This window comes from Panulirus ornatus, chromosome 43 (assembly GCF_036320965.1).
Source record: "Panulirus ornatus isolate Po-2019 chromosome 43, ASM3632096v1, whole genome shotgun sequence".
In the NCBI taxonomy this organism is placed as follows: Eukaryota; Metazoa; Arthropoda; class Malacostraca; order Decapoda; family Palinuridae; genus Panulirus; species Panulirus ornatus.
Window position 1 is genome coordinate 21,578,398 of NC_092266.1, and position 17,983 is coordinate 21,596,380.

The window sequence follows — 17,983 nt, forward strand, 5'->3', positions numbered from 1 at the left end:
TGGGAGAAAGAATACTTCCCACGTATTCCCTGCGTGTCATAGAAGGCGACTAAAAGGGGAGGGAGCGGGGGGCAGGAAATCCTCCCCTCTCGTTTTTAATTTTCCAAGAGGAGGAACAAAGAAGGGGGCCAAGTGAGGATTTCCCTCAAAGGCTCAGTCCCCTGTTCTTAATGCTACCTCGCCAACGCGCGAGATGGCGAATAGTATGAAACATATATATATATATATATATATATATATATATATATGAGCAGATGTACCTTTCTTTGTCTGTTTCCTGACACTACCTTGCTAACTTGGGAAGTGGTGATCAAATATGACAAAAAACATGTATTTACTAGATATTCTATGATTATGAACAATATGCATAAGCTGTAAGAATCTTCCCTTATTCTGCTGTGTTTTATGATACAATACAGCGTGGAGCAGTCTTCCTTGCCTATTGATAAAAATAACGTATAAGTTTGTCTACTTTGTTTGCTTCCTATCACATTCTGGCACACTTTATACTGACTTCTGACATAGGCGCAGAACCAAAGACGTTGAATTATGATGAAAAATATCTACAGTGACCTACACTTTTATATGCAGTACTTTCCATACTATGAAATTTATATACTCCATAAACTTTAAACCTTTGTACATTACACTTTGATACACATTTTCAGCACTACTGATAATTCTAGCACTTGGTCAGAGTGAAAGTGTCTGAATCACTCATTAATACACAACACAAAACTATATTTCAACTAGTATTCTTTTTACTCTATTCTTACAGTGTATATGCAAACATGGGACTATATTTGTGCTACAGTCCATTACTACACAACCCAACACTAAATTTCAGCTAGTATTCTTTCCAGCTCTCTTTTTACACAGTACATGCAAACATAGCATTGATTTTGTGTCTGCTGTCTCTCCTGTTGGTGACACTGGTTCAAGACAGTATCGTGACAAGACTTTCCCAAGCTACCATGTTCTCTGGGGTATGATTACCATTAGCAAGATGTTGAGGATGGTGGGGGTGGTCTTTGTGCTGGTCTTCCTTCTCCTTACTTAATCCCACTAAAATCATTCTCTTAAAACATTATTTCTTCATACTTTCTATGTCATTCTTAATTACTTTCTTCACAAATGGATCACAAGTGTTCTTGTACTAACTTAGGTCATCCAACTATCTCCATTATAATCTAAAAGGTAACTGTGTATGCACAACTACAAGTTGACAGCCAATACACCTATAAAGGTAACTGTACGGGTATTGGGAATATCATTTTTTTTTTCATACCTTGCTGGCATTGAAAGAGGCTTATAGACTATTTACAGTAAATAATAAGCAGGTGGATCTTTAAACAAAGCTGGGGAAAGTTGATGCATCATGTAACAATAGAGGCAGGCACAAGAAAACTAACATAAGATGATGGGAGAAGTTAAATTGTTAGTACTCTAATCCACAAGGAAACAAATGAAACTCTTTGCCACTGTCCTTGATGACCAGCAAATCCACCTTAAATGGACCTCAATAAAGCAGCATCTAGCCAAAGTCCACAGAATTAAGTTTACAACTACTGAAAGTAAGTAATTTTTCTTAAAGCCAAGAAGTTAGAATATGAAATCCTCCTATGACATGAAAGACACGAGATATGATGCCAAACTAAGAAATGCTATAACAATACAAGACAGTTTGAATAAAGCAAACACTGCTTTTTAGTTATGATAGCCATTAGATCTTTACATAAACATGTTTATGAAAACTATCTAGTAAAGTGTTCCATAAGGAAAAAGACAGCAAAAGGCTCTGACTGATTTTTCTTTCCAAAAAGACATTCAAGTTTTTTGAAACTTGTAAGGAGAGGAACAACTTGATAAACCACTTCCAACAACATCCATCATGAAATATAACAAAATCATGAGAAAATAGAATTCATCACTTACTTATGGTGTGCTTGTCATACAAAAATATCAACTCACTTCAGATTTTTATACATGCTTGAGTGAATGGGCAATCCATGCTCATCTTCTCCCAGTCTTGGAGTGTAGACCCAGGTTCCTCCAATCTGTGATGACTGTTCCCAAACTACAGGCAACATACTACTAGTTGCCAGAATGTGGCGGGCGGCGCACAACCCAGCTGCACCTCCGCCTATGACACCTACCACTTTCATTATGCTGCAAAGAAGATTGAGAAATTGTTTATCCAATAAAACAAAATACTTAAACTTAACATACCAACATCTTTTTCATGTAAAAATCTTACAAAGTAGAGCAGACAAAGGGAAATGCCGCTATAATTCCTGTGTGCAAATGCAGCTGCTTCATAACAAACAGTGGAGTCAGATTGCCTTGATGGTACATGCAAAGGAAATGTGAAGGCAAATGTATAAGTAAGGTAAGGTTTAGAGAGAGGGGTAACTGAAATATAACATCAGCCAGAATGGAAAAATCTGAAGTTGGTAATAAATTCAGCTGTTTAGTATGATGTTTAAAAAAGATGATCACAAAGAGAATTCAATCTGAGAGCAATGGAGATACACTGAAATGGGAAGAATTCAAAGATAAGAGTGTAAAAGAAATGTGGATGAGGGTGCCAGTCTCACCTTTGATGTTTGGATGTGAAACCTTAGTTTTTACAAACAAGAGGTTGGCAACCTGTGGCTGAGCTTCATGTTAGAATTTAATTCTTTCAGGGTTTCAGGCCAGGTTTATGTTTCTTTCCAATCACAGACGGTCTCAGGACAATAACAGCTGGCCTTGATTCAATCAAAGATGGTTCTATGTACCTAAAAGCAGCTGTCATTGATATAAGACTAGTTTAAGATGATATAAAGCCATCTGTGATTGATCAGAAACCAACTTTGACTGTACAGAGATGTGACTGGTCTAAGACAAGCTGGGAATGACCCACAACCATGACTAATCTCAACAACATGGATGATAAAAGTAAAGGCCAGCAATACACAAGGCCACATTAAGGTTACACACAATGCTTCATACACTTATCCCTGGGGATGGGGAAGAAAGAATACTACATGTCGAAGAAGAGGACTAGGGGGCAGGGGGCTGGAAATCCTACCCTCCTGTTTTACTTTTCCGACAGAAGAAACAGAGGGGGGGACCACATGAGGATTTCTTTCCTCTAAGGCTCCGCCATAGTGTGTAAGGGAGAGCTGTTGTAGTGTGTCAAGGAGCAAGCCGCCGTAGTGTGTAAGGGAGAGCTGTTGTAGTGTGTCAAGGAGCAAGCCGCCGTAGTGTGTAAGGGAGAGCTGTTGTAGTGTGTCAAGGAGCAAGCCGCCGTAGTGTGTAAGGGAGAGCTGTTGTAGTGTGTCAAGGAGCAAGCCGCCGTAGTGTGTAAGGGAGAGCTGTTGTAGTGTGTCAAGGAGCAAGCCGCCGTAGTGTGTAAGGGAGAGCTGTTGTAGTGTGTCAAGGAGCAAGCCGCCGTAGTGTGTAAGGGAGAGCTGTTGTAGTGTGTCAAGGAGCAAGCCGCCGTAGTGTGTAAGGGAGAGCTGTTGTAGTGTGTCAAGGAGCAAGCCGCCGTAGTGTGTAAGGGAGAGCTGTTGTAGTGTGTCAAGGAGCAAGCCGCCGTAGTGTGTAAGGGAGAGCTGTTGTAGTGTGTCAAGGAGCAAGCCGCCGTAGTGTGTAAGGGAGAGCTGTTGTAGTGTGTCAAGGAGCAAGCCGCCGTAGTGTGTAAGGGAGAGCTGTTGTAGTGTGTCAAGGAGCAAGCCGCCGTAGTGTGTAAGGGAGAGCTGTTGTAGTGTGTCAAGGAGCAAGCCGCCGTAGTGTGTAAGGGAGAGCTGTTGTAGTGTGTCAAGGAGCAAGCCGCCGTAGTGTGTAAGGGAGAGCTGTTGTAGTGTGTCAAGGAGCAAGCCGCCGTAGTGTGTAAGGGAGAGCTGTTGTAGTGTGTCAAGGAGCAAGCCGCCGTAGTGTGTAAGGGAGAGCTGTTGTAGTGTGTCAAGGAGCAAGCCGCCGTAGTGTGTAAGGGAGAGCTGTTGTAGTGTGTCAAGGAGCAAGCCGCCGTAGTGTGTAAGGGAGAGCTGTTGTAGTGTGTCAAGGAGCAAGCCGCCGTAGTGTGTAAGGGAGAGCTGTTGTAGTGTGTCAAGGAGCAAGCCGCCGTAGTGTGTAAGGGAGAGCTGTTGTAGTGTGTCAAGGAGCAAGCCGCCGTAGTGTGTAAGGGAGAGCTGTTGTAGTGTGTCAAGGAGCAAGCCGCCGTAGTGTGTAAGGGAGAGCTGTTGTAGTGTGTCAAGGAGCAAGCCGCCGTAGTGTGTAAGGGAGAGCTGTTGTAGTGTGTCAAGGAGCAAGCCGCCGTAGTGTGTAAGGGAGAGCTGTTGTAGTGTGTCAAGGAGCAAGCCGCCGTAGTGTGTAAGGGAGAGCTGTTGTAGTGTGTCAAGGAGCAAGCCGCCGTAGTGTGTAAGGGAGAGCTGTTGTAGTGTGTCAAGGAGCAAGCCGCCGTAGTGTGTAAGGGAGAGCTGTTGTAGTGTGTCAAGGAGCAAGCCGCCGTAGTGTGTAAGGGAGAGCTGTTGTAGTGTGTCAAGGAGCAAGCCGCCGTAGTGTGTAAGGGAGAGCTGTTGTAGTGTGTCAAGGAGCAAGCCGCCGTAGTGTGTAAGGGAGAGCTGTTGTAGTGTGTCAAGGAGCAAGCCGCCGTAGTGTGTAAGGGAGAGCTGTTGTAGTGTGTCAAGGAGCAAGCCGCCGTAGTGTGTAAGGGAGAGCTGTTGTAGTGTGTCAAGGAGCAAGCCGCCGTAGTGTGTAAGGGAGAGCTGTTGTAGTGTGTCAAGGAGCAAGCCGCCGTAGTGTGTAAGGGAGAGCTGTTGTAGTGTGTCAAGGAGCAAGCCGCCGTAGTGTGTAAGGGAGAGCTGTTGTAGTGTGTCAAGGAGCAAGCCGCCGTAGTGTGTAAGGGAGAGCTGTTGTAGTGTGTCAAGGAGCAAGCCGCCGTAGTGTGTAAGGGAGAGCTGTTGTAGTGTGTCAAGGAGCAAGCCGCCGTAGTGTGTAAGGGAGAGCTGTTGTAGTGTGTCAAGGAGCAAGCCGCCGTAGTGTGTAAGGGAGAGCTGTTGTAGTGTGTCAAGGAGCAAGCCGCCGTAGTGTGTAAGGGAGAGCTGTTGTAGTGTGTCAAGGAGCAAGCCGCCGTAGTGTGTAAGGGAGAGCTGTTGTAGTGTGTCAAGGAGCAAGCCGCCGTAGTGTGTAAGGGAGAGCTGTTGTAGTGTGTCAAGGAGCAAGCCGCCGTAGTGTGTAAGGGAGAGCTGTTGTAGTGTGTCAAGGAGCAAGCCGCCGTAGTGTGTAAGGGAGAGCTGTTGTAGTGTGTCAAGGAGCAAGCCGCCGTAGTGTGTAAGGGAGAGCTGTTGTAGTGTGTCAAGGAGCAAGCCGCCGTAGTGTGTAAGGGAGAGCTGTTGTAGTGTGTCAAGGAGCAAGCCGCCGTAGTGTGTAAGGGAGAGCTGTTGTAGTGTGTCAAGGAGCAAGCCGCCGTAGTGTGTAAGGGAGAGCTGTTGTAGTGTGTCAAGGAGCAAGCCGCCGTAGTGTGTAAGGGAGAGCTGTTGTAGTGTGTCAAGGAGCAAGCCGCCGTAGTGTGTAAGGGAGAGCTGTTGTAGTGTGTCAAGGAGCAAGCCGCCGTAGTGTGTAAGGGAGAGCTGTTGTAGTGTGTCAAGGAGCAAGCCGCCGTAGTGTGTAAGGGAGAGCTGTTGTAGTGTGTCAAGGAGCAAGCCGCCGTAGTGTGTAAGGGAGAGCTGTTGTAGTGTGTCAAGGAGCAAGCCGCCGTAGTGTGTAAGGGAGAGCTGTTGTAGTGTGTCAAGGAGCAAGCCGCCGTAGTGTGTAAGGGAGAGCTGTTGTAGTGTGTCAAGGAGCAAGCCGCCGTAGTGTGTAAGGGAGAGCTGTTGTAGTGTGTCAAGGAGCAAGCCGCCGTAGTGTGTAAGGGAGAGCTGTTGTAGTGTGTCAAGGAGCAAGCCGCCGTAGTGTGTAAGGGAGAGCTGTTGTAGTGTGTCAAGGAGCAAGCCGCCGTAGTGTGTAAGGGAGAGCTGTTGTAGTGTGTCAAGGAGCAAGCCGCCGTAGTGTGTAAGGGAGAGCTGTTGTAGTGTGTCAAGGAGCAAGCCGCCGTAGTGTGTAAGGGAGAGCTGTTGTAGTGTGTCAAGGAGCAAGCCGCCGTAGTGTGTAAGGGAGAGCTGTTGTAGTGTGTCAAGGAGCAAGCCGCCGTAGTGTGTAAGGGAGAGCTGTTGTAGTGTGTCAAGGAGCAAGCCGCCGTAGTGTGTAAGGGAGAGCTGTTGTAGTGTGTCAAGGAGCAAGCCGCCGTAGTGTGTAAGGGAGAGCTGTTGTAGTGTGTCAAGGAGCAAGCCGCCGTAGTGTGTAAGGGAGAGCTGTTGTAGTGTGTCAAGGAGCAAGCCGCCGTAGTGTGTAAGGGAGAGCTGTTGTAGTGTGTCAAGGAGCAAGCCGCCGTAGTGTGTAAGGGAGAGCTGTTGTAGTGTGTCAAGGAGCAAGCCGCCGTAGTGTGTAAGGGAGAGCTGTTGTAGTGTGTCAAGGAGCAAGCCGCCGTAGTGTGTAAGGGAGAGCTGTTGTAGTGTGTCAAGGAGCAAGCCGCCGTAGTGTGTAAGGGAGAGCTGTTGTAGTGTGTCAAGGAGCAAGCCGCCGTAGTGTGTAAGGGAGAGCTGTTGTAGTGTGTCAAGGAGCAAGCCGCCGTAGTGTGTAAGGGAGAGCTGTTGTAGTGTGTCAAGGAGCAAGCCGCCGTAGTGTGTAAGGGAGAGCTGTTGTAGTGTGTCAAGGAGCAAGCCGCCGTAGTGTGTAAGGGAGAGCTGTTGTAGTGTGTCAAGGAGCAAGCCGCCGTAGTGTGTAAGGGAGAGCTGTTGTAGTGTGTCAAGGAGCAAGCCGCCGTAGTGTGTAAGGGAGAGCTGTTGTAGTGTGTCAAGGAGCAAGCCGCCGTAGTGTGTAAGGGAGAGCTGTTGTAGTGTGTCAAGGAGCAAGCCGCCGTAGTGTGTAAGGGAGAGCTGTTGTAGTGTGTCAAGGAGCAAGCCGCCGTAGTGTGTAAGGGAGAGCTGTTGTAGTGTGTCAAGGAGCAAGCCGCCGTAGTGTGTAAGGGAGAGCTGTTGTAGTGTGTCAAGGAGCAAGCCGCCGTAGTGTGTAAGGGAGAGCTGTTGTAGTGTGTCAAGGAGCAAGCCGCCGTAGTGTGTAAGGGAGAGCTGTTGTAGTGTGTCAAGGAGCAAGCCGCCGTAGTGTGTAAGGGAGAGCTGTTGTAGTGTGTCAAGGAGCAAGCCGCCGTAGTGTGTAAGGGAGAGCTGTTGTAGTGTGTCAAGGAGCAAGCCGCCGTAGTGTGTAAGGGAGAGCTGTTGTAGTGTGTCAAGGAGCAAGCCGCCGTAGTGTGTAAGGGAGAGCTGTTGTAGTGTGTCAAGGAGCAAGCCGCCGTAGTGTGTAAGGGAGAGCTGTTGTAGTGTGTCAAGGAGCAAGCCGCCGTAGTGTGTAAGGGAGAGCTGTTGTAGTGTGTCAAGGAGCAAGCCGCCGTAGTGTGTAAGGGAGAGCTGTTGTAGTGTGTCAAGGAGCAAGCCGCCGTAGTGTGTAAGGGAGAGCTGTTGTAGTGTGTCAAGGAGCAAGCCGCCGTAGTGTGTAAGGGAGAGCTGTTGTAGTGTGTCAAGGAGCAAGCCGCCGTAGTGTGTAAGGGAGAGCTGTTGTAGTGTGTCAAGGAGCAAGCCGCCGTAGTGTGTAAGGGAGAGCTGTTGTAGTGTGTCAAGGAGCAAGCCGCCGTAGTGTGTAAGGGAGAGCTGTTGTAGTGTGTCAAGGAGCAAGCCGCCGTAGTGTGTAAGGGAGAGCTGTTGTAGTGTGTCAAGGAGCAAGCCGCCGTAGTGTGTAAGGGAGAGCTGTTGTAGTGTGTCAAGGAGCAAGCCGCCGTAGTGTGTAAGGGAGAGCTGTTGTAGTGTGTCAAGGAGCAAGCCGCCGTAGTGTGTAAGGGAGAGCTGTTGTAGTGTGTCAAGGAGCAAGCCGCCGTAGTGTGTAAGGGAGAGCTGTTGTAGTGTGTCAAGGAGCAAGCCGCCGTAGTGTGTAAGGGAGAGCTGTTGTAGTGTGTCAAGGAGCAAGCCGCCGTAGTGTGTAAGGGAGAGCTGTTGTAGTGTGTCAAGGAGCAAGCCGCCGTAGTGTGTAAGGGAGAGCTGTTGTAGTGTGTCAAGGAGCAAGCCGCCGTAGTGTGTAAGGGAGAGCTGTTGTAGTGTGTCAAGGAGCAAGCCGCCGTAGTGTGTAAGGGAGAGCTGTTGTAGTGTGTCAAGGAGCAAGCCGCCGTAGTGTGTAAGGGAGAGCTGTTGTAGTGTGTCAAGGAGCAAGCCGCCGTAGTGTGTAAGGGAGAGCTGTTGTAGTGTGTCAAGGAGCAAGCCGCCGTAGTGTGTAAGGGAGAGCTGTTGTAGTGTGTCAAGGAGCAAGCCGCCGTAGTGTGTAAGGGAGAGCTGTTGTAGTGTGTCAAGGAGCAAGCCGCCGTAGTGTGTAAGGGAGAGCTGTTGTAGTGTGTCAAGGAGCAAGCCGCCGTAGTGTGTAAGGGAGAGCTGTTGTAGTGTGTCAAGGAGCAAGCCGCCGTAGTGTGTAAGGGAGAGCTGTTGTAGTGTGTCAAGGAGCAAGCCGCCGTAGTGTGTAAGGGAGAGCTGTTGTAGTGTGTCAAGGAGCAAGCCGCCGTAGTGTGTAAGGGAGAGCTGTTGTAGTGTGTCAAGGAGCAAGCCGCCGTAGTGTGTAAGGGAGAGCTGTTGTAGTGTATCAGGGAGAAAGCCGCCGTAGTGTGTAAGGGAGAGCTGTTGTAGTGTGTCAAGGAGCAAGCCGCCGTAGTGTGTGAGGGAGTGAGCCGCCGCAGTATGTAAGGGAGCAAACAGCCGTAATGTGTCACGGAGCAAACTGCCGTAATGTGTCACGGAGTGAGCCGCCTTAGTGTGAGGTAGCATGCCGCCGTAATGTCAGGGAGCAAACCGCCGTAGAGTTTTTGGGAGTGAGCAGCCAGCCGTTGTGTGTCAGGAAGGCCGCGATATGGCTTTTGGCTTCTTCAGCTGATATCCACTGAATTTCGAGAGTGCCCGCTGGTCAAGTGGGTATTTTTACAGTATTACAAGCGTAGTCAAACGATTGCATCGAAATCCTTTTAGATTTCGGCAAGGTGACGCCATACCTTCTCACCGAAATCCTCACAGGCTCAAACTGATTCAAAGAGGATTATTAACTATTTGGGTTTCCTATAGTGTGTTTTAAGTGAGTGTCATCGATCCAACTAGAATCATCTTGGACATTAGGGCGACGCCATTTCGTTAGGAAATCCATACATATTCTTTAAAACTTCTAATCGAAATTCCCCAAAATCAATGACGCTTCACGAGTCAATTGTTTTATACTTCAACGATACTTCTCAGTGAAAGCCACTGTGCCAAAACTGGGTCGATGGACTGAGTCTTTCTGGTATTACAATATTTCACAGATCCTACTGCAATCTACATAGCATTTGGTGGAGTTTGTTGTTAAGGGGAAACAGCTTACTCCCATACCAAAATCCTCAACGATTGCAATGGGTCCGTGAAATATGCCTACCATACTGTAGGAGGCCAATTTGACTAAACCAATTCTTAACAGCTTCTCTGAATGTATCGTAAACGTTTTGTTTAGCGATGAAGAGTATAGCAATAAAGTATATAGCCGCCATATCTACCATTCCTGAAAAAGGTGTTGGAGTATTAAGCAAATTACGTATAATGTACTCATAAAGAGATTTCAAAATACTCATATATATTACAAATATCAGTATTGTTGCCGTTTAGGACATCCAGCGAATTTTGATATTTTAAGTCTTGAATAAATAGTAACGGGAATGTTAACATCCTTTCAATTACATTTTTCCAAGTCCCATTGTTTCCGCGACGAGCGGTACAAGTGAAGGTCAGAATCGCGTTCAAAACATTAAAAACTATCGGAAATTATAATTCCAACTTCCAAACAGGTGAATGTCCGAAACGGTAACATTACGCAGATATTAAGTAATCTATGTCAAGAACAATCCTTTATGTGGTTCACTGATAACCGACACCATGATACTACAGGGGCAAATGATGTTGTTTTTTCTCGAAATTCATGTAACAACATATTTTCTAATGCAAATATCACATCACATACTATCCCTTGCGTTTACAAAATATTTTCTTATGTAAGTATCAGATCACATTATGCCAGTATGTAAATCTCTAGATGATCAGACATAATGTAATTATCCAATCACACAAATGTCTTGTCAGTATCTTGATGATCACACATAATGGATATATCGTATCACACACAATGGCTGGTAAGTAATAATCTAGACAGACTTAGATCTAGATGATGGCAAACAAAGCTAAGCCTAGCTGATCGCCCACAAAGCTAAGCCTAAATGATCGCAAACAAAACCTAGGACACACTGCTTAGAATTCTCGTATGTAAATATCTAGATGATCGCCTAGTACAGTACCTACCTTGACATGCCTCCACCACTGTACCAGTTACACTATCATATACGGCAACACCAACAGTAACACAAAAAAATAATACTTACATAAGTGTATACTGTAGGAAGTTCACTTGAGCAGAACGTACCTGGCAATTCTACTATCACTGTATAGATAACATCAATCCTTGAGATGACTTGTCGCAGTGATAAGTCCTGTGGTTATCAGTACGCCAGTGGCGTTAGAGATTTCATTAGTTTTCGGATGGCAGTCATTTTTTCATTCTTAATGCTACTTACGTAAGGCAGACGTTATGAGGTTCCACTGACAACCACACTGTGTTCACATTATCATTTAGTCTGGATGAAGGAAAACGTATCATAATTCCAACAGTCGTCTTTCTATTGTGAGAGAACAAAAGATGGAAGCTTATTCCATCATGACAAATATTCCATCTCCCCTCAAAAACGAAGTGTTAATTCAAAGCTTGAGTACCACTCCATAAATGTACACAAAAGACCATATAAGCAAGATAGGAGAGTGGGTGAACTTGCCTGTGAGATTCGTAACCAAAACACGGGTGTGTTATTTTGGACAGCCGCCAGGGGCAGCACCGGCAGCGCTCGTCGTACGAGCTTTGAGGCGCGTCGTTCAAAATCAAAATGAAACCAAAAATGACGCATGTAAATGCAAAAGATGAAACACCCAGAGGATGTATATCATTGTTTCTGAGGGAAATATGGAACACACCAGAATGTGAAGTAAGGTACACTTTACCTGCATTACTAAGTAAAGACACGATCTCCAAGAACTGTAACATCAAAATCTACACCACAGGGTAAAGGATGCTGTAACAGTGCTTCTTAAACCGGTGAAGGATTCGTCCTATGGTTATTGAACCTTTTTTTCCTGTTTGGGTGAATGAAACATTAAAGTGAAAGAATATTTTTGCTAAATCATTAACCTTTGCAGCACATAAGTAACAGTAAATATTTTCAGTCCTTGTTTTTCAAGTGGTTCATCGGTGAAGTAGCAAAGACGTCAGTTTTCTGTAATATAGGTATTTAATATCATAATCCATATTTTAACTGTTAACATTTTATGTGCAAGAGAGAGAAATGGAAAATAGTTAGTTTGGGTGAATGATGCTCAGTGGGATGAATAAAATTTATGATGCTGCCCCTAAGGTTGAATGACATTGAAAAACATTAAGAAGCACTGCTGTAAAGTATTTGGATCTTTTTGAAATACAAAAGTTTCAGGAAGAAATGGAGGTTAAAAATTCAACAGAAAGACAGTCATTAATATTTTACTGTACTATTTTACTGGCTGTCGGATCTTTCAATAAACCTGTGTACAGTATATTAGAAATGTAAAGCATATAACAAATATTCAAATGTCAGCCTTCCAACAGATCACAGTTATGCAAAGAAGACTCCACAGGGAGAAACTTTGGAGCCCTGTGAATTCACAGAGACGCCATCAGCCAATGAGGTAGGCTTAAAATCAATGGAGGTTGCTTCACTCAAAAGAGGTAAGACATTTTTTCTAAGAGAAACCTATGTAAATCTAACATCATCAATTGTATGCAAATTTTATTATGGTACTTCACCAACACTACCTATTTAGCTGTCTAAAGTGGATATGCTAAGCCCTAGTGATTTTACACAACTGCAGAAGGTGCATTTATCCCTGTTGTAATAAAAAATATTTTTGAGTAGAATATACTCATGCAGCAGAGTATCTCTAGTCTAATACAGTACACACTTTTGTAATACTGATTACAATAAGTTTTGTTATATGCACAGGTCACTCTAGCAGAAATGACTATTAGGAAGTGTCTAACAGGAGAATATCAAACCTTCTTCATAGATATAAAACAAGGATAGAGACTTTTAATGAGAATTAGTGAAATAAAGAAGTTAAGAAAATATTATGGTAAGAAAGCAATTTAAAATCAGAAATCATAAAAAAATTCAAAGTGCTTGGATGGTTTTGCACTGAAATTTCTTTAAGAATCAACTAAATTTTTCATCTGTGGCCAAGAACAAAGACATTACTTTGATGGGCAGAAGTGCTTTGCTATAGGTTTATAACTCAAAAGTCCTAGGCCATACAGTCTTCCATCTAACATCTTTGTTTTACCATCAACTCATATGGTAAGATATTGGCTTGGAGAAATTAATGTTAGGGCTGGCTGGAACAGCTCTATTTTTCAATTTGCTCAAAAATAAAGTACAGGAATTCACAGTGAAAGATAAAGTTTGTGGTATGGCTTTTGATGCCATGTCACTCAATTCAGGGTTCTATTACAGCACAGGCAGAGATAGATTAGGTGTGGTAGATTTAGGACAGTATGGGAGCACAGATAAACCTGCACAATATGCAGTGGTATTCATGGTAAGAGGTCTTGCTTGGAAGTGAAAGCAAACAATAAGTTATTTCCATTTCAACACAAGCACCAAACCATATACAGTGGTTAGCATAATTCAAAACTGAAAGAAACAGTAAGCCCAAAATTTCTTGTGTGTGACCAGGATCCCTCTAACAGACCACTGTTTAACAAATTTAAAGCAACAAATACATCTCCATACCTCATACACAACCAGGGAAAGGTATATTTATTTTGACATCCCACATTTGATGACAACAGAAATAATTTCATGAAGTATAAGGCATGATAGTAAAATTATAAAGTGGGACTATAAGGATAAATTTTATCAGATGGATAAATCATTGGAAATCCATTTAGCTCCAAAACTCAGATAACTACGTCTACAACAAAGATTTTGACAAAATGCAGGATGGTTAGCAATGAAAGTTATGAGTAGAAGTGGCAGCTGGTATCCAAACACATTCTGCTTTAGGTTCCCTACCACCTGAAGCTGCATATATTGCTGCATCCATACACCATATGGATGAAGTATTTCATGTTTATAGAGAAGGCAGCAAAATCATTTTAAAGCCAGCAAATGTACAATCCATACATCAAATGATCACTTCAAGTTTTGAATTCCATGGAGCACTATTTGCAACCCTGAGTGGGTGGGAGCAAGAAGAAAACCACCATGTGAAGTTTTTTTTCATTAAATATTGCAAGTTTAAAAGAACTCTGGGCAGATAGTAAACATAATTATGGATTTAGGTATATTTCAACAAATATAATAAATCAGGACTGTTGAAAATCTTTTTAGTACCATCAGGAATTCTAGGGAAAACACTGAAGCTCCTACTGCACCATAGTCTGTAAACTTATTCAAAAGCACCATGAGGTCTCATGCCATGAAGAAACCTAAGAACAGTAATTGCACTGATGATGCAATCCCCTTCTTAGACTTTTTATAATTTGACAAGAATGATGAAACACTCAATGAAGCAAGTCATACAACTATTACTGATATCTCAAATGATGAGGATGACTTTCAGGTCTCTGAAGCATTAAATGATATAATCACGATCATTCAGACATCATAGAACTTAATTCAAATTAAAGGGAATAGCTTTAAGACTGTAATCCTAATCAAAACTCAGATAAGAATTATGAAGAACTGCTTCCATCAGTGTACAACATGAAGAGCAAAATAATGATAATGAATAGTTGTTGCCACCAGGGTAACATATTTCCAAAAATGCCCTGCATTATGTGTCTGGTTATAAGGATATATCTGCTGATGATTACTTAAATAACTGTGATTCTTGTATGACCGAATTGACAGAAAAAAGGTAGCTTTGAGACCTATTTCTTTAATATTTTCTTTGAGAATAAAGATTTAGAGAAACTATTTAATTATGCAATGCATAAAACACTGTGGTAGAGTTATTGAGTAAAAATGAAAATATTTTCAATAGATGTGCACAGCATATCATGCATCAAAACTCGGTAAGAGCTAAATTTAAAAAATGAATGCAGTCATTTGCCTGGAATAATGTTAATACCATGATAGGAGTTAAAGAAAAATTTCTTGACACTCACTCGAATATGTCTTCATTACCATTGTAAATACAGAAAAATACTTAATTTGCTAAACATGAAACCTCAGGGCCCCAAAGAATAGAAAGCTCATTAAACTTTCCCATGACTAATCTAATTTCCTTAATTTATAGCCTTAATCTTTAAATGGAGAGGAGTAAAGTACATGGCAGCAGTGGTATGTATGGATATTTTCATACTTTTCAGTTTAATATGCACTGCATCAAAGAATATATGGTCTCATCCTTAGAATTTTACTCTTCATTATCTGCATGGATATTGCTGTTTAAACTTCATTCAACATAACTTTATATTTTGTTTCTGTAAAAAGCTTGATTTTTTTAGTATTGTGCTCACTGTGGATCTGGCTACTTTCTTTTCATATTGTAAATGTGTGACTTAGTTTGCTAAATAGCATGCATCATGAGTTGTGGCCTTTAGCCACACTGATTAAGTGTCTGTTGCATGCAGTTCATTTATGTTATGTATATAATTTGAAAAATTATACCTACAGTTTTTTGTCTGTGTGACTTTTACCAGCTTTTTCTATGTAATATAATACAATGCATGTATTAATGCTTAATTTCATTGCATTGCATTTAAATTTGGGCGAATTTCATTGCAGTGCATGACTAATGAGTTAAGGTGTTACAGAAAATACAATACAGTACATGAATGAAATTGAAGTCCTTGAAAGCAATTGATTCATACTAATAGTAATGGTCAAACATACTAATGAATTCCTTTTTATACTGATATATGTACACTACAGATAAGCAAAATATCGTGAGGTAATGGATGTATTAAATTGAATATATGGAGAAAAACTGGAGGAAGTAATGTGTTTTAGATATCTGGGAGTGGATCTGGCAGCGGATGGAACCATGGAAGCAGAAGTGAATCATAGGGTGGGGGAGGGGGCGAAAATCCTGGGAGCCTTGAAGAATGTGTGGAGAACATTATCTCAGAAAGCAAAAATGGGTATGTTTGTAGGAATAGTGGTTCCAACAATGTTGTATGGTTGCGAGGCGTGGGCTATGGATAGAGTTGTGCGCAGGAGGGTGGATGTGCTGGAAATGAGATGTGGTGTGAGGTGGTTTGATCGAGTAAGTAATGTAAGGGTAAGAGAGATGTGTGGAAATAAAAAGAGCGTGGTTGAGAGAGCAGAAGAGGGTGTTTTGAAATGGTTTGGGCACATGGAGAGAATGAGTGAGGAAAGATTGACCAAGAGGATATATGTGTCGGAGGTGGAGGGAACGAGAAGTGGGAGACCAAATTGGAGGTGGAAAGATGGGGTGAAAAAGATTTCGTGTGGTCGGGGCCTGAACATGCAGGAGGGTGAAAGGAGGGCAAGGAATAGAGTGAATTGGATCGATGTGGTATACCGGGGTTGACGTGCTGTCAGTGGATTGAATCAGGGCATGTGAAGCGACTGGGGTAAACCATGGAAAGCTGTGTAGGTATGTATATTTGCGTGTGTGGACGTATGTATATACATGTGTATGGGGGTGGGTTGGGCCATTTCTTTCATCTGTTTCCTTGCGCTACCTCGCAAATGCGGGAGACAGCGACAAAGCAAAAAAAAAAAAAATATAATATATATATATATATATATTTTTTTTTTTTTTTAATACTTTGTCGCTGTCTCCCGCGTTTGCGAGGTAGCACAAGGAAACAGACGAAAGAAATGGCCCAACCCCCCCCATACACATGTACATACACACGTCCACACACGCAAATATACATACCTACACAGCTTTCCATGGTTTACCCCAGACGCTTCACATGCCTTGATTCACTCCACTGACAGCACGTCAACCCCTGTATACCACATCGCTCCAATTCACTCTATTCCTTGCCCTCCTTTCACCCTCCTGCATGTTCAGGCCCCGATCACACAAAATCTTTTTCACTCCATCTTTCCACCTCCAATTTGGTCTCCCTCTTCTCCTCGTTCCCTCCACCTCCGACACATATATCCTCTTGGTCAATCTTTCCTCACTCATTCTCTCCATGTGCCCAAACCATTTCAAAACACCCTCTTCTGCTCTCTCAACCACGCTCTTTTTATTTCCACACATCTCTCTTACCCTTACGTTACTGACTCGATCAAACCACCTCACACCACACATTGTCCTCAAACATCTCATTTCCAGCACATCCATCCTCCTGCGCACAACTCTATCCATAGCCCACGCCTCGCAACCATACAACATTGTTGGAACCACTATTCCTTCAAACATACCCATTTTTGCTTTCCGAGATAATGTTCTCGACTTCCACACATTTTTCAAGGCTCCCAAAATTTTCGCCCCCTCCCCCACCCTATGATCCACTTCCGCTTCCATGGTTCCATCCGCTGACAGATCCACTCCCAGATATCTAAAACACTTCACTTCCTCCAGTTTTTCTCCATTCAAACTCACCTCCCAATTGACTTGACCCTCAACCCTACTGTACCTAATAACCTTGCTCTTATTCACATATATATATATATATATATATATATATTTTTCTTTCATACTATTCGCCATTTCCCACGTTAGCGAGGTAGTGTTAAGAACAGGACTGAGCCTTTGAGGGAATATCCCCACTTGGCGCCCTTCTCTGTTCCTTCTTTTGGAAAATTAAAAACGAAAGGGGAGGATTTCCAGCCCCCCCCCCACTCCCTTCCCTTTTAGTCACCTTCTACGACATGCAGGGAATATATATAAGTGGAGTATCAAGTATTTCTATAAGAATTTTGGGTCGAGGGCATTTTGTTTTTTATAAGTTCTGTTGATATTTTATAATTACGCTTACTCAATTTTCTCGTTTTGTTAAAAATGTTTAATATTAACGTAGTCACGTAGTCTTCGACAATAATACGGATTTCTTATGAATTCTGTAACTTATCGGAGGGCAAGTTCTTAATATTGGGCTGAACAACGTTAGTGTTAGGTTTGGTCAAGAAGCCAATGCACTATTTGTCCACCTCAAAGACTTTGGTCATCAAATTGACTGGCGCAGTATTAAGGCCATCACATACAGTGTAACTCGTGTGTTACTGATCATAAATATATCATGAATTAAAATAGTTTTAGAAAATTTGAAAAAAAAATCCAGGAACTTAGTTGAAAGATTAAGTTTATAATTATATGAGAAGTCATCAGAAGTAACCTGTGCCTTAATCCCTTACACCTGTTTCTTAATTCATTTGTTCCCCTCCCCAGTAGTGACTGGTAAACCATTTTCTTTTCTGTATCCAGCCCTGATGATGAAAGGAAAGCAATCAACACCATATTTTTAGTTTCCTTGTAGATTTACCTACATGTATAATTACCTCATGACCTATTACTTTTCTAAAGGCTCCTAGAACCCAAGGATAGTTTCAGAATGATATACACTCATCTAGACTGAGCAGCTTTAAGAGATTATTTCTATCAGTGGAACAGCCTTGCTGAATTTGAATTTTCAGTATATCCTTAAATCAAATCACCTCTGGCAATGCTGAAACACTGGGCGTAAAGTCTTGTTTACTCACTCTAAGGGGTCTACTTTTCCCTGCTACTCGAAATGCAGCCTTGGACTGCAGAACCCTTAAGAAAGGTCCGAGGTACCATGAGGATTT

The 17,983-nt window shown here is 42.8% G+C and overlaps 1 protein-coding gene across 6 annotated transcripts in view; it reads right to left on the bottom strand.

Annotated features, from left to right (window-relative positions):
• LOC139762381 (uncharacterized) overlaps positions 1-10,981 on the bottom strand; it is a 76,379-nt gene extending 65,398 nt beyond the window's left edge. The window contains exons 1-2 of one of the 6 annotated variants that reach the window (XM_071687194.1): positions 10,703-10,972; positions 1,972-2,169 (exon numbers count right to left, since the gene is read on the bottom strand). In XM_071687194.1, the coding sequence (XP_071543295.1) occupies positions 1,972-2,169; positions 10,703-10,785 (281 nt within the window). In that variant the 5' untranslated portion in view covers positions 10,786-10,972. The other 5 variants (XM_071687197.1, XM_071687196.1, XM_071687195.1 and 2 more) reach the window with 5 other exon arrangements.
• Between the last annotated feature and the right edge of the window lie 7,002 nt (positions 10,982-17,983).